General features: G+C 43.7%; 1 protein-coding gene across 3 annotated transcripts in view; it reads left to right on the top strand.

The window, feature by feature from the left end:
* The first annotated feature begins 1,767 nt into the window (after positions 1-1,767).
* crtc1b (CREB regulated transcription coactivator 1b) overlaps positions 1,768-14,995 on the top strand; it is a 20,285-nt gene continuing 7,057 nt past the window's right edge. The window contains exons 1-13 of one of the 3 annotated variants that reach the window (XM_053853290.1): positions 1,768-1,943; positions 4,970-5,086; positions 5,570-5,697; positions 6,938-6,997; positions 7,151-7,245; positions 7,671-7,741; positions 7,810-7,853; positions 8,274-8,497; positions 9,708-9,859; positions 10,554-10,793; positions 11,776-11,862; positions 14,312-14,398; positions 14,464-14,638. In XM_053853290.1, the coding sequence (XP_053709265.1) occupies positions 1,818-1,943; positions 4,970-5,086; positions 5,570-5,697; positions 6,938-6,997; positions 7,151-7,245; positions 7,671-7,741; positions 7,810-7,853; positions 8,274-8,497; positions 9,708-9,859; positions 10,554-10,793; positions 11,776-11,862; positions 14,312-14,398; positions 14,464-14,638 (1,606 nt within the window). In that variant the 5' untranslated portion in view covers positions 1,768-1,817. The remainder of the gene's footprint in view (positions 1,944-4,969; positions 5,087-5,569; positions 5,698-6,937; positions 6,998-7,150; positions 7,246-7,670; positions 7,742-7,809; positions 7,854-8,273; positions 8,498-9,707; positions 9,860-10,553; positions 10,794-11,775; positions 11,863-14,311; positions 14,399-14,463; positions 14,639-14,995) is intronic. The other 2 variants (XM_053853292.1, XM_053853291.1) reach the window with 2 other exon arrangements.

The following is a 14,995-nucleotide window of genomic DNA, read 5'->3' as shown; positions in this document are numbered from 1 at the left end:
ATCAATAATTCAGCAGGGAGTGAGACTTCATCCTAACACCTATATTCTTCTCAAGTATCATGGCTGTGTCATGGAACCTAAACAACCTTTACAATACTCTGTGTTTATAGCATGTTTTGGGTCTCTACAAAGCCCAGCTTCCACTTCTGCGATACTTGATTTCAGGTGTGACGCCCTCACTTATTCATGCACTATATCGGCTTTTGAAGATGAAACTCTTGTGTGCATTGTTCAATAATGATATCTCAAGCAACAAACCGTACTAACCTACTTTGCTTGCTCTTATGATCCAAACTAATCCGTGTAATAACACAGAGCTTACAAACAAACTAGTGATGGTCTGATGAGGTTTCACGAAACAGTGTCCTCATTTTCAAAGCCCACTAGATGGCACTCTCAACATATTTTCATGGGTTTTGGATCATTTGATATGATTTTTAAGTCAAGAGCGCCACCTACTGCACTCTGGAAACAGGGCCTCTTCAGCCTACCATTACACAAGCTCGTTTACCTTTGTGCTAGCGATGGGCAGATGAATCTTCATGAAACAGTGTGTTTGTTTTCAGAGCCCAGCAGGTGGCGCTGCTGGTTTGGAAATTATATGGCGTTTCATTGAGTGGTGGTTTCATTGACTAGTGGTTTAAGACCAATGATATTAGAGTTGGAGTGTGCCATCTACTGGCCCCTGAAAATCTTCACACTGTTTCATGAAGCCTCGACCACCCATCATTGCTTCTGACATTTTGTTCGCTTTACATCTTACCAACGTCACATCCTGCTTCCTTTAACACAACCACCAACCGTATTTGAAAGTTTTCTCCAACATAGCACCCTATAAAATGATCACCTCATGAACTCCTTGACTCCAATACTGTTATTTTCTCCCAAACTCCTGTCATGTGATGAAGTGTCCTCTACAGTGCATACCAGCCTCTAGACTTTCTTCAACTGTCCTGCTGCAGTGATCCAACTTTCCTGTCTTACTCCTGGCTCCTCATTTTTAGTGTCCACTTGATGGCGTTCTCTGCTCTAAAATCTTGAGAAACAACCAACCCAACCTGAAAAAGGCTTTAAAGTGGCCCTATTTTGCGTTTCATCAGAGCAGCTTTGCATGAAATTATTATGTTTTTTTAGATTTTGTATTAGCATCATCAGTATATGTAATATATAATAATATATTGAGTAATTTACTCTCGCCTTCCTCTAAATCTCCACCCTTCTTTATTTCATCATGCGTTACTAAATTAATTGTTAGTATGTAATAGTTACTTTTAGGTTTTTAAAATGAAGACCTAAGGTAAGTAATGAGCATATTTGTTCCCTTATTATACTGAATATTATTTTAATGTAACAATGCTCATTTCAGCTGTGCCTTTTCTCAGTCTTTTTTTAAATGGCAAAACATATCTTGTAATACCATTTTAGATCATTATCTACATGTTTTGTGCTTCTGAGATCTTTCAATATGTATGATCCATGTTGACAATAAAATATATAAACTGAAAAATATTAATAATTTTCTCATACTTCCTCTTTGTTTTATAGTATTTGTGTCTTAAAAAAGAAAAAAATAGGTACGTTTAAGACATGAATACATTTCAGTTTCATATTATTGGCACCTGTCACCTCATTTTCTGATCGATACTATTTGAAATGTTATATTCAGCCATTCAATATCCTGGTGGCTCTAATACACTCCTATTCATCCTCCACTGTTTTCATGCGCTCTCCTCCCTGTGCCCATGCGCGGTGACGTCACGGCGAGGCCCGAGCGTGCGGTGCGTAGCGTAACATTCCATTCAGAAGCAGAGGGAAAGATGGCGTCCTCGAACAATCCGCGCAAATTTAGCGAGAAAATCGCTCTGCATAACCAGAAACAGGCGGAGGAAACCGCCGCGTTTGAAGAAGTGATGAAGGACCTGAACATCACCAGAGCCGCCCGGGTAAGACGTCCACACCCGCGGACATTCACGCTGCTGCTGCTGCGGCGGCGGCGGCGGCGGCGCAGCTTGGCAGCTAGCGAGCGTCGCGGAGATCAAGCCAGATGATGTATGAGCGAATAAAACGCGTGACACGATGAGAATATGAGAAAGGAGCGGTCTGCATGAGCGAGGCGGGTTCGGGGAGCGCCCCTGTCCAAATGTGGGGGTAGCGTGAGCCAGCCTGCGAGTGCGTCTGTGGTTTGTTTTGTTGTCGTCCAGCACAGCTGCTGTAATATTGAGATTTATTCCTGTCACAGTTATTGTCGCCTCTCCGTGACAACTGTTTCTGCTGAGTCCATGCATCGATCTGGATGAAAAAACACTTCCTCACCGGATTTATTTCGTGTTTTACAAGACATTTCTTTTGAATTATTAACCCGTTATTGAGGCCAAATCCTGTCGTTATTTATAAGCGAGCGCGTAAAAGTACATTCTATCTATAATGCAGGCAGGTTCTCTACTGTAGGAAGGAGCTCAGAACCAGCATAAAATTCAAGTTTTCACTGTCACATGTCTTCCGACATTCTGTACTCCAGCAACGTAAACCTGAGCTGCTGTCTTGTACAATTTTGCTCCAGGAATGTGGTTTAAATCCTTCATGGTATTTATTTGTTTCATGATAATAGCTAAAATAATTCAATAGTATTTTTCACTTTGACGATCTTGTAATTTGCTTAACTTCAGATGGTTTTCAGTGTTTTGTTTTTGCTGTGATTAAATTATTTAACACGTGTCTTAAACTTAATTTGCAAGTTATGCAACCTGTCCGGTCTATTGTCTTCCACCCATTCATCATTCCATCGCTCGTGTTCATGTCACCCTTGATCTCAAATGCAGTCTGATAGATAAAAGGATTTCCTGCGGGTTTACACTGTGGCCTGGCAGCCAATGAGAATCGCATCTCCTAACGGTTAAAATCACCAAGTTTAACATCGTAGATGGGAGGATTCTGACAATATGTATCCCAGTACAGGTGTGGTCTATGCAGTATGATATATTGTCATACTCTCAACAAGCGATAATACAGGGAAAAAATACTGCAAAAATGCTTCTAAGAATACAAAGATAAAGATCAAATTCTGAAAATGTAATCAGAATTTTTTTTGTTTTTCATGAGTTCTGCCGCGTAGTAGTTGTAAGCCATAAAATACAAGTGCATTTATTCAGTGTAGTTATAGCATGTTAAAAAAAAGAACAGGCCGCAAGTATCGCAATATTTTAGTGTGTCGGTATTTTGTCTCGCCATTGATATTTACTTTTAAAATCATACGCCTCGATTGAAATTTGTCTTAATTCCCAGGGACCCTGATCCGTGTCACAGATTGAGTTAAGTCTGTGATTCCTCATCCAACTCCGAAGTTAAAAGTGTCGATTGAGAAGCAGTGAGGCTCTGCCTTTCAATCACTGAACACAGTCATGTCACCACATACTAATAATAATACAGTATATATAATAATTATGAAGTTTTTCAGCCAAGTGATGAGAGCTAGTCTGAGCAGCCTGATAGTCTCACTGCCACTGTCAGTTACTGCATGGTTTTTCGAGCAAGACCCGGTCCACACAGAGACAGTCATGTCCTGACATTGTCTCCACATGGCTCTGATGCTTTTTGAAACCGAGTGAATGAATTTGAAAACGCTGGATCCGTGTCTCTGTGTGGACAGCGGATCCGGATCTCTTTGAAAACGATGACATCACAGCACCGTCTGCCTTGGCTCTCTCCCCAAAGGTTGCCACTTCACGACAATATGGCGTACTACGGATTAATGTACGTTTGGCAAGCACAGTTCTTAATATTGTTAATATTGGTATGTTTAGCGACTCTTTCATTATATTGAGCAGAAAATGATCACTTTAAATCCAGGCGTGCTGCGGACAGGATATCGGCTCAGGTTCACAACAGAAATGGGGTTTCCATCTGAATGTTGAACATTTTTAGCAAATTTTGTGAAAATGCGACTTTATGCCTGTTTCACATTGGTTTGCAATAAAGCAGGTTCTCAATTACTGAAACAATTTAGCCCCCAAAATATTACTGTCAGAACCTGTTCTGGCACCTTGGAATTGCATATAACCTGCTTTTTGTATTAATAATGAATGAACAATACTCCATAAAAACACAAATACAACCATGGTCAAAGAATCACTAACCAAAATCACAATATAAATTTGCTTATTGGGAAAAGTATTGGGTATTAGTACTGGGAAAATATCGAATCGGGCCAAATGTATATGTATTTACAAGCCCCAATGAACATGCACTTACATACTGTTCTGTATCTTCTACTGGGCTAAAAAAATGAATGCATTGCACCCTGAAGTAGTCAGACAATTTGAGAGCGTTATTTTTTTTTCTACCCATATGCCTTGGAAAACCATTGTTTTCTGCTGTCAGGAACTATTAGAATATTTTCAATAGCACCAACTGTTGAGGAGTAATTGCACTGAGAAGCCTGCGTAACTCTTCAGCCACGAGGCGGGCGACACTGCTGAATCTTCTCTGTACTTGGGGTGGGTGGGAGGTCCCAAAGCAGAGGTGCTGCGGGCTACTGTAGTAGAACTGCACAAAGCACCAGTTCTCTTCCTTCGAATTGTGTTTTGCGTTGGACAGACCTTTGAGAAGTTGCGATCATTTAAAATGTCAAATCATCAGTGACACAATTGTCAATAAAAGTTTGAGGAACTGTTCAGCACAAACTGTCTAGGAACTAAAATGAGTTAAACAATCACACTTTAATATGACAGAAAACATGAATATAAAAGAAAAAGGCACTCACTCTCATGAGCCACTATCAGTTCCATTCATGTTTCCTTTTTTCTGTGGTTTCTCCTCATGTGTCATCGGTCCGTCAGTGAATTCTCTGTCAGGTGACTGTAAACTCACGTTACTCATTGTAGCATCATTTTACTGTGTGTGTGTGTGTGTGTCTGTGTGTGTGTCAGACCAGTCATTCACTCATGCTTTCATGCAATTTTACTTTGCACAGCTGCAGTTACAGAAGACCCAGTATTTGCAACTAGGGCAGAATCGTGGACAGTACTATGGAGGCTCACTGCCCAATGTCAATCAGATTGGAAATGGCAACATTGACCTGCCTTTTCAGGTGAGCCCTAAGAATTTCCTCAGCTGGTAAATCCATGCTTTATATCCAAGTGTTTTATCTTTTAGCTGTCGGCGAGGATAAGGATGACAACAAGTGCATTTTGTAGTGTCTTCCAAATCACAGTACGCCTACGGGAGTCTGGATGACATAAGATGTAAATGAATGAATCTCAAGCTGACCTTTGCAGTGTAAATTGGTCTCTAAATTTCCTCATTGCTTGTCATGGCTTTCCATCTTTAAGTGCATTTGCCCACTCAAGCATCGGTGCGGGGCCCCCATGGCTTGACTCATTTTAAAGTGAACACATTTGCACCATTGATCCTCAGACATATCCGGCAGAATTGTGTGTGTGTGTGTGTGTGTGTGTGTGTGTGTGTGCGTGTGTGCGTGTGTGCGTGCGTGCGTGCGTGCGTGCGTGCGTGCGTGCGTGTGTGTGCGTGCGCGCGAACAGGCCTCAGTAAAATGTGGGTGTGTTCACTGTAGAACTCGGTGTTAGACACCAGTCGGACCACCAGGCACCATGGATTAGTGGAGCGGGTGTACCGGGACAGGAACCGCATCACGTCTCCACATCGCCGACCGCTGTCTGTGGACAAACATGGACGCCAAATATCCTTTGTTGGAGCTAATGTTTGTGTCTGCACGCTCATCTAATTGTTGCTTTGACTGTTGAAAATTTGTTTGGGATGGACTGTGTGTTCCTGTCCAGCAGACACAGTCAAATCTTAATGTTGAAAGAAGAAGGAATCCCACTCTTATTTTGGCTCCCCAGCTCCGCTCTGCAAGTGAAGCCCTCCGTCCTGTTGCTCCCGCAGAACAGAAAGATCCTCTACTGCTCCCAGTTCTGCAAGCCAGTCCTGCAGAGCCTCTCATTATGTCTTTTTCCATGTACTCTGGAGCCTTGAAAATAGTGAGTTCCTCTCTTACAATGCAGTTAAGTCGACTTGATTGTCACCACTAGGCTAATAGCCTCTCGAATAAGGTGCGATGACTGGAGTGCATGACTGGAGTGGACCAATGTCCTGCCTCCAGTCCTCATGATGAATCTGATCAAGTGTAACATTTTAAGTCTTTTAACCTGCTTCCCCTGCAAGGTATGTTAGTTGTGGGTTGCCGCCATTTGTGGCTTGTTGTTTTGTGAAGGAAAGAGTGAGGGACACTTGCACTCAGGGGCTTGCTACTGGTGACTGAAGGGAATGATCGGAAACATATTTTTTCACAGAAATGGACAGATCCTGATCATCGCTTAGGGCTATCTCTAGAATGGATTCAGATTCAAACATCCTGGATCTCACCTCAGTTTTTTGGAATGATGGCTGAAACCACCTGTAGAGTTGCGCTGACAGTTGTCGTACTGTCGAGAAGTGTGTCTGTCTGAATGAAAATTCCAGGTATCAGGTACCAAGTGTCCTTTTATATACAGCAACTAGACGCAGCAAAAGCCCTGCAACAACTCAATAAGGGGGTCCCTCCGCAGCTCCCTGAATTTGCCTACCTGTGTGTTAAATTACCTTGAGTTTAGTGGGTTTTTTCGCAATTTTGAAGTTGGACTTTTTCATCGTTCGTGTTTGGCATCCCACGGTTGGCATCATTCGATGGAACTGTAAAAGTGTAAGACAATAGTATTAATCTTGAGAAGGTCTTTCAGTCTCTTAGTGCCCCAGCTCATGGTACTTCCCTTGGATAACCTTACATTCTGCTTGACACATGGAGACTGCTCTGTCTGGATTTCTGTGACAGGAACTGATGCAGTGTTAAGTGAGTGTTGTGTTTTCATCTGTTAATCCTGAAGGTGTGAACATGTGGATGAGTGTTTCGTCTGTCCGTCATTAGCCTTAACGTAATTCACATCGACAGCTGTCCCTACAGCTCAGTTTACCTCTCCCCACCACCTGACACCAGCTGGAGAAGGTAAGGCACCCGAGACCAGATGAAAAGACAGTCACCCGTCAAATCTTAATCACGCGGCTCTGTGCTTCTGTTCATCTATCCTTTCCGTGGACACGCTCACTTGTGGGCTTCTGCTTGGCTCCCTCCAACCTCTCGTCTTTCTCACACACTCAGGACGAACTCTGACTCCGCCTTACACCAGAGCACCATGAATCCCAAACCTCCAGAGGTGTTTTCAGGGGGATCACAGGAGCTGCAGCCAAAGCGAGGTATCAGAAGATCCGGTTACAAAGCAGCTTATAGTTATTCATGTGGTGCGACTGCATGCTGGAAGTGACACCGAAAGGTTGATGTCTCTATAAGGTGGGGCTCATGTGCCGCATCTGATGACTCATGGTGAAATATTTAGCAAACCCAAGTCACCGCTTCCTTTGTTTTCGCCTCGAGCTTTTGCCTGGCAGCGGCCGTAAAAAGGTTTCTGTCAATGTCTGGCAATCGTTCTGGGTGACACGAGAATTCTCCTTCTCACTCAGTGTAGTGACCACCAGGCTATTTTTAGCCTGTGAAACTCTATATTTGTCCCGTCTGGCTGGGATATTGATGACTCATCTCTATCGCCGATTGGAATTATGTGACTTGTCAAGTGCTGCAAGACCTGTCTTGTGGTTTCTCTCATCTCCAATGCTGCCCACAGTGCATGGGGCGGAGGACTCGGGGTCAAACACTGACGAAGACATCCAGAAACAGTTGTGGGAGGATAAGAAGGTACTTCTGTTTAGAAAAGTCTGACAGTCCCCTCCTGTCCATCACCTCATATACTGGTTTGTGTTTAGGGTGATTTACCAACAGCGACAACATGCGATGTCCCAGGAATAAAGTGAGTTTTTATTCTCTTTCCTTTTTGTGGACTTAATTGATAAGTGATCCTGTTTATAGCCCTGTGTAAATAGACTCTGACTAAAAGTGTTAAACATGAATCAGCATGACTGTGTTGAAAATTGATCCGAATCACTCGTAAAAAAAAAAAAATAAATAAAGTAGTGCTGCTACTTCACACCAACACACCCAGTTCCAGTCTCCCTAATACGCTGGTTCTCAGTTGTTGTTGTTCTTCTGTGACATGTCGTTTGTGTAATATTTTTCAACCAAGTAACCCCGGACAAACACAAATGATTTTTGGAAAAAACTTTCTAAACTGTAAATATTAGTGCAGATGAATTTTTCAACCAAAAAAACAAAATAATAGTTGTTCCATAGGACTTATTCACGCTTTTCCTATACTTTTATCTTTCCTCAGTATATTCCCGTCACCAGACCAGGAGTTGAACCCCTCTGTGCTCCCTGCGGGTCACAACACCGGCGGTTCTCTGCCGGACCTCACCAACATCCAGTTCCCGCCCCCACTGTCAACCCCGCTGGACCCTGATGACACGGTTTCCTTCCCCTCGCTCAGCTCGTCCAACAGCTCCGGCAGCTTGACCACCAACCTCACCCACCTGGGTATCAGCGCTGCCAGCCACGGTAACTGCTGCCTTTTCTCACACTGGGCTGCGAGCCAAGTCCCGCTCTCTGTTTTATAGATACATCACTCCATTTGTTTGGGAAGAACTTGACTGAGTTTGTTTTTGTTTCTTGCCTTTAGTGAATCGCCCTTGAAACATTTCATTATGGGTGAGATGTTTGAAATCTCTAGCCACATATTGTTGTACTATTGGTATCAGTCTGTTTAGAAATGTGCAAACTACGTTCATGATATCCTGGTTCTATTGGACCATCTCTGACTCGACAGAGATGAGAGAAAAAGGCAAGGTGTTTCCCCTTGGTTTGAGTCTTGTGAAGCAAGGTCTGAGCATGCTCAGTTGTTGAAAACTGAAGAGCAGATTTTCTGTCCCGCTGTTGGAACACATGCTCTGTTGGCCGAAATTTGAGTTGGAATCAGCAGGATCTTTTCTACTGTTTGGCCACAGCAGAGCTAATTATCAGATTCTCCATCTCTCACTGATGACTGTTGTTCAACTGTTGGAGAAACCGCTCCCTAAATCGCCCCCCCCCTCTTCTCTCCGATTCTAGCCAATCAAACTGCGAAATGTTGCTCTGTTTAGTGAGTGTTCTGACACCGATTTTGAGAGTCCATCTCACAAAACACATGTCTCTACACTGTTGTCTTAGTGTTGTAGTTGAGACCACCAAACTGGAGACCAATAAGGAGCGTGAGTCTGTTAGTTATATAGACACACACGTTTATTTTTTTCAAAATAAACTAAGAGCAGAAATGCTGTCATTGGAACAAACCAATAGTTTGGTCTGTATTCAGTTTGGTAACTATCCTGGTCTCTCTGTCTCGACATGGTGTCAACGACAACAGCACTCGGCAGGAAACCCTGGATGTGCACTTTAGGGTCTGCAGGAAAACCATGTTGTGGCCCAAAAACTGCCACGTTTTTTTCAGTTTGCTTGAATATTCCAATGAAACTCGGAGATGGAGGCGTTTATTTTCACCATGATGGGAATTTTTCATTTGCCAGAAGAAAATGTGGTGTGGAAATTTGGTCCCAAGCCCAGCCCTGCTTCAACTCATTCATTTTGATTAATTTATTACAGAAATCTATTCACAAATTTCACTTGTTAAACCCCCATTTTTTATCTTTAACACAACCATGGCTTCACATAAGGCTATTGGGGTTATTTGTAAAATTGGCTTTTGTCCCCTTGCAATTTCTTTCAACATCAGGGATTCAAACGTCCTCTCAGCCCAACATGAGTGTAACAGCACAGCGCCGCCAGCCACCAGTGGTGCCACTCACCCTGACCTCTGACCTTCACCTCCAACATTCCCCTCAGCAGCTTTCACCAACGCTTAGCTCCCCGATTAACATCACACAGGTAGGTATTTTTTTATCTCTATTTGCTTTCCTGGGTGTTTATTATACTGTAAGTCTGTCAATACATCCATCCATCCATCCATCCATCTATCATCTATCTATTATGGATAGACAGATACATTAGTAAATATATTGTTATATTTACTAATGTGTCTTTACCGTCTAGCTATCTATTATGGATGGATAGATACATTAGTAAATATATATATATTTCCTAATCCATCTATCCATCCATCCATCCATCCATCCATCCATCCATCCATCCCTCCCTCCCTCCCTCCCTCCCTCCCTCTCGCCATCCATCCATTATGGATGAATAGATACATTAGTAAATATATTATTATTTTTACTCATGTTAATGTATCTATCCATCCATCCATCCATCTATTATGGATGGATAGATACATTAGTAAAGATATTATTTACTAATGTATCCATCCATCCAATTAAAAAAAGCTCTTTAAATGTTTTTTTTTTTTTTGCCATTTGAATGACATGAGACATTTACTGGAGCACGTGTCATTTTACTTACTGATAGCTTTCTCTAGGCCTCCGTAGTACGTCATGTCAAGTTGTGTTTTCTCCCTGAAGTCCTTCAAGCTTGACACAAACTGCCCAAAGGCAGATGTAACCTTGTGGATGTACAAGTTTCTCTCTGGCCGAGGGCTAAACAGAGCGTCCTCTCTCTGATGCAGGTGTTGCCTGCAGACACGCTGACTCTGGAACAGCAGCTGGCCCAGTACCCGCTCTTCAACCAGCTGACGCCTCAGGCTCAGGCCCAACTGCTCATTGACCTGCAGAAGCAGCAGCAGAACTTGCCTCCAGGCATCCAGCTCATCACCTTGCCGACTCCGGCCTCTTCTGGATCCATCACGGCCTCGGCGGGCAGCCCCTCCCCTGACAGCCAGACCACCGCAAGCATGAGCATCAGCTCGGTAAGCAAGAAGAATGTCTGCTCTGACTTGGTTGTGATGGGATGGAATTACGTTTCTGATGATGTGAGGGGAGTCACTTTGTTTCGCCAGATTGTAAATTCTCTCACGTTGGGCTGATTCTGCAAAGAAATCTTGGTTTACTTCCACTTGATTAGAAAATAGAGAGACATTCTTTACCGTCACCGAGGACTGGAGCTGCAACAGTGAATTTACAGTGTATATTACGTTGTTGAAATGATTGAATGTTTTTACTATAATATGTCAAATCAAATGAAATTGAGTGGATCTTTTTTTGCTATAAAATGTCAATTCGAACATTTTATTTAAACTTTTTCACATTCACATTCTTAATTGAAAGAAATTTGTTTAGTTAAACATTAATAATATTCTATCATTTTATCGTTTAATTTCACTGTTATTGTAAGTGAAAAATTTTGAATTTCTGTCTTACTTATGCCACTGTTTCAGCGCTCGAAGCCCTTTACACTGAGGTGCCCGTTCACACACACACACACACACACACACACACACACACACACAGTCACACACACACAGTCACACACTGATGCCTTATCTAGCCTGTCTTGCTCGGACGCACAATGAGATAAACACGACTGGAGCTGCGATCAAACCACCGACCTCTCAGTCCCATGGCTGTACCATCAGAGCTAATCTAAATTGATCTGATCTAAATTTCAAATTGATAATGACAAACTGAGTGTGTTAAAAATGTGTATTTGAAATTCTTTAGTTAAGGTACGTAATGATCAGCGTTATGCAAAGAAGCTAGTCTTTGTCTATGTTTCAGGATTGTGTTTTGTTTGATACTAGCTGCCTTGTTAATACTTATGTAGCACTGGATCGGTCAAACTCCAGTCAATGCAGATTCCCAGTGTGTGTGTGTGTGTGTGTGCGTGTGTGTGCGCGCGTGTGCGTGACGACGATGGAGCTCCGTGCTTGCTAACCCTCTTCCCTCCAACAGTACCGCAATCAGACTGGCTCACCAGCCACTCAGTCTCCAACCTCCCCAGTCTCCAATCAAGGCTTCTCCCCCGGCGGCTCGCCTCAAGTAAGAGCCCACCCACTGAGCTAGCTGCTTCTAGAAGAAGGGCTTTGTGACTGGGGGGAACCCGAATGTAGAGGACTCCAGGCTGCTTTTTTTCCCCCCCTGGTGTCTGCAGTAACCAAATCCTGCTTCACAACTCATCTCCTCATCTTTCCTGTCACTGTGCACCGCCTGCATGTCCACATGGGGAAGGTGGTTGATGGACCATCAGAAGCTCGACTGGCTCGCAGACGGACAAAAAACAGTTAGCATATTTACTTACAGCGATGAAAGTGTCTGTTTTGAGAAAAATGCAGCGTATATAGTGAGGCGCGAATCTTGCTACAGGGTCTGTAGGCTGTGTCTCTATAGGGTCCCCGCGGGTCCTTAAAGTCTTGAATTAAAGTTGGAGTAATTTAGGGCTTAAATTATCACCATCAAAGTTATTACATTTCCAGGTGGTGTGTTTAATGCCCATGGGAAATAACGGTGTCCTATCATAAAACATCTCATTTAGTTTAGTCTGTGATAAATGGCGGTACATCCGGTAATGACCCTGACACTGCTGCATGCTGGCATTACACACGGTAACTGGTTCAGAGTCTCAGTACTGACGAGCGCTGTTATTAAAGCTATGATCATGTGCGCTAAAATGCTGCTTTGCTGTTGTGTCAGCTTTCACATGCAGCGGTGGAATGTCAAAACAATAGTCTAAACATATTGCATTACTATCCAAGGTTTCATATTTGCCTTATTTCCCGTGGTGTTGTTCCAGAACCATCATATTTTTGAGGACCAGATTCTTTCACAAGAATATTCTGATTAATTTTGAGAATGTTGGCCAACACGCAAGAGGTCATTTTAAAACAGAAATGTTTTAAATATAGTGATAAAAAAAAAAAAATCACAGCAACTGAATGAAATACCGTAATTTCCGGACGATAAGCCGCTAAGTTTTTCTCGTGGTCCAAGCCCTGCGGTTTATACAACAGCGCAGATTTTCACAGGCTGAAATCAGATTAAAGAGGCGATTAAATCAGAGGCTTTTTATTTACCCTTAAAGTGCTCAAAATGCGCTGTTTTCGCTCACGTGTCCACAGCTCCATCAACAGAGTCAATCTCCTGGCGGTCTGAAATCGAGAAGCAGCCGCTGAGACCAGGTGTGGTGTTGGAACTTCGGGCACAGGCGAAAACACAGCATTTTGACGGCTTTACTGTGAATTAAAGATATGAGATGCCGTCTCGCGATGAAGAGCGTTTGGCTCAAAAATCCAATGTGAACACAAGCCAGTCGGGCTCTGGCCACAGACCGGCTGGAGAGCTGCGCCTTGTCTCGGGAAACTCTCCACAGGGGGTGAGCTTCTCGCCTCAGGTGACTCAGCGCTAGATGCCGGAAACTACGTGTACAGCACAACTTCGCACACCTCCGTCGTTCAAAAACAACTTTATAAACTCCCTTCTCGATTGTCAGTAGTCTTTCTCATTGTGTTCAACGTGTTGTGAGAGCAGCGTGGATGAATCAAGACGCCCCGTATTACGCCGCTTGTTTCTGCTATTTCCTCACTCTCAATGCTGGACGGAGTGTTTTTAAGCTGGGCGCACCGCTGACCTTTGTACAGCGCAGACAGCACCACTGCACCCCGGCTAATAGACCGGTGCGGCTTATGTATTAACAAGATCTATTTTCCTTCTTAAATTTAGTGGGTGCGGCTAGTATTCTGGTGCGCTCTATAGTCCGGAAATTACGGTACAAGCCTAATATTGAGTTTCTCTCAGTAATCTATAAGGTGCCATTGCATCTTGTTGGACTGAACAGCTGAGTGGAAATTAGTATAAATGTTCTTCCTGGTTTGAAGTTGAACATTTGACCACGTGTAGCTATATGTTTTGGGGCATGTTCTCTTCACTACTACAAATTCCACTATTTGTGTATGGAACTGGAACTGAGATTCCAAAGAGTTGATCAATACTGGAATTGGCGAGCCGCTCCTCCTGGTCCGCTTCACGGGCTGCTCCCATCCTGGAGTCGCCACATTCTGGTAAAGAGGCAGGAAATCAACCCCCTCATCTGGAACATGCATCATCTGACTGGCTGTGTCTCGAAGCTTCCTGGAGTGATTTATGTAATCTCATCAGCACATGATCATCCCATGTGCGGCCTCTTCCTTGCCTTCTGGGAAATCTCTGCCGTAACAGTCCCACTCATTAATATCATCGGCTTCTGTCTGCGCTGGCACTGTGTGATTCTTGTGCTCTGTCATGGTGTGTGGCTCTATAAGGAGCTAAGGATTAAACAAGGAGGCTGGTTGGATTTCTCCAGGAGGGTTAGTTTCTGCAGGTCTCGGTAATGTGGATACTAACAAAGAGACCTTTCAGTAATGGGTAGTGACAGGACCACTGGCCTTGTTTAACCCTTCCGCGATGACCTGTATGAAGCTTGGACTCTAACAGCCCCTCATCTTTGATATTTCAGCACATCCCTGTTGTGGGCAGCATATTTGGGGACTCCTTCTACGACCAGCAGTTGTCGTCACGGCAGACCAACGCTCTGTCTCACCAGGTGAGTCCTCGCCGACGTCGAGCCCCTCCGAGTCCCTGACCCAGCCCGTGTGTTGGTGTGTCTAGCTGGAGCAGTTCAACATGATCGAGAACCCCATCAGCTCCACCAGCCTGTTCAGCCAGTGCTCCACCCTCAACTACACTCAAGCGGCCATGATGGGCCTCACTGGGAGCAGTCTGCAGGACTCCCAGCAGCTGGGCTACAGTAGCCATGGCAACATCCCCAACATCATCCTGACAGGTGAGTCGCTGTCTTTAACATGGAGACGGGGTCGGGAGTTAGTCTAGTTTGCTAGCAACTGGGATCTGTTTGAACCGTTAGAATAACAGGTGTCTAGATCGTGAGACGCAAGATCCATGTCTTCCTCTTTGAAGCTGAACTGCAGCTTTCTGAAACCAGTCCTCTCTTTGAGCTGGGACTGAGCAGCCTAGTGGTCTCTCTGTCAAGTGACAGCCGCGGCATGTTTTTTTTCCCACGCCAGAAACAGTTCTCTGACTCCTTTTCTAACGTAATAAACACATTTCAAAGTGTTTTAAATAAAGGGTTAAACTCATTAAATCATTCATTCATTGCATGTAGTCACTCAAACAAAAGGCT

The sequence above is a fragment of the Synchiropus splendidus genome, chromosome 1 (genome assembly GCF_027744825.2).
Source record: "Synchiropus splendidus isolate RoL2022-P1 chromosome 1, RoL_Sspl_1.0, whole genome shotgun sequence".
Taxonomy (NCBI): Eukaryota; Metazoa; Chordata; class Actinopteri; order Syngnathiformes; family Callionymidae; genus Synchiropus; species Synchiropus splendidus.
This window is presented reverse-complemented; position numbering and strand designations above follow the sequence as displayed.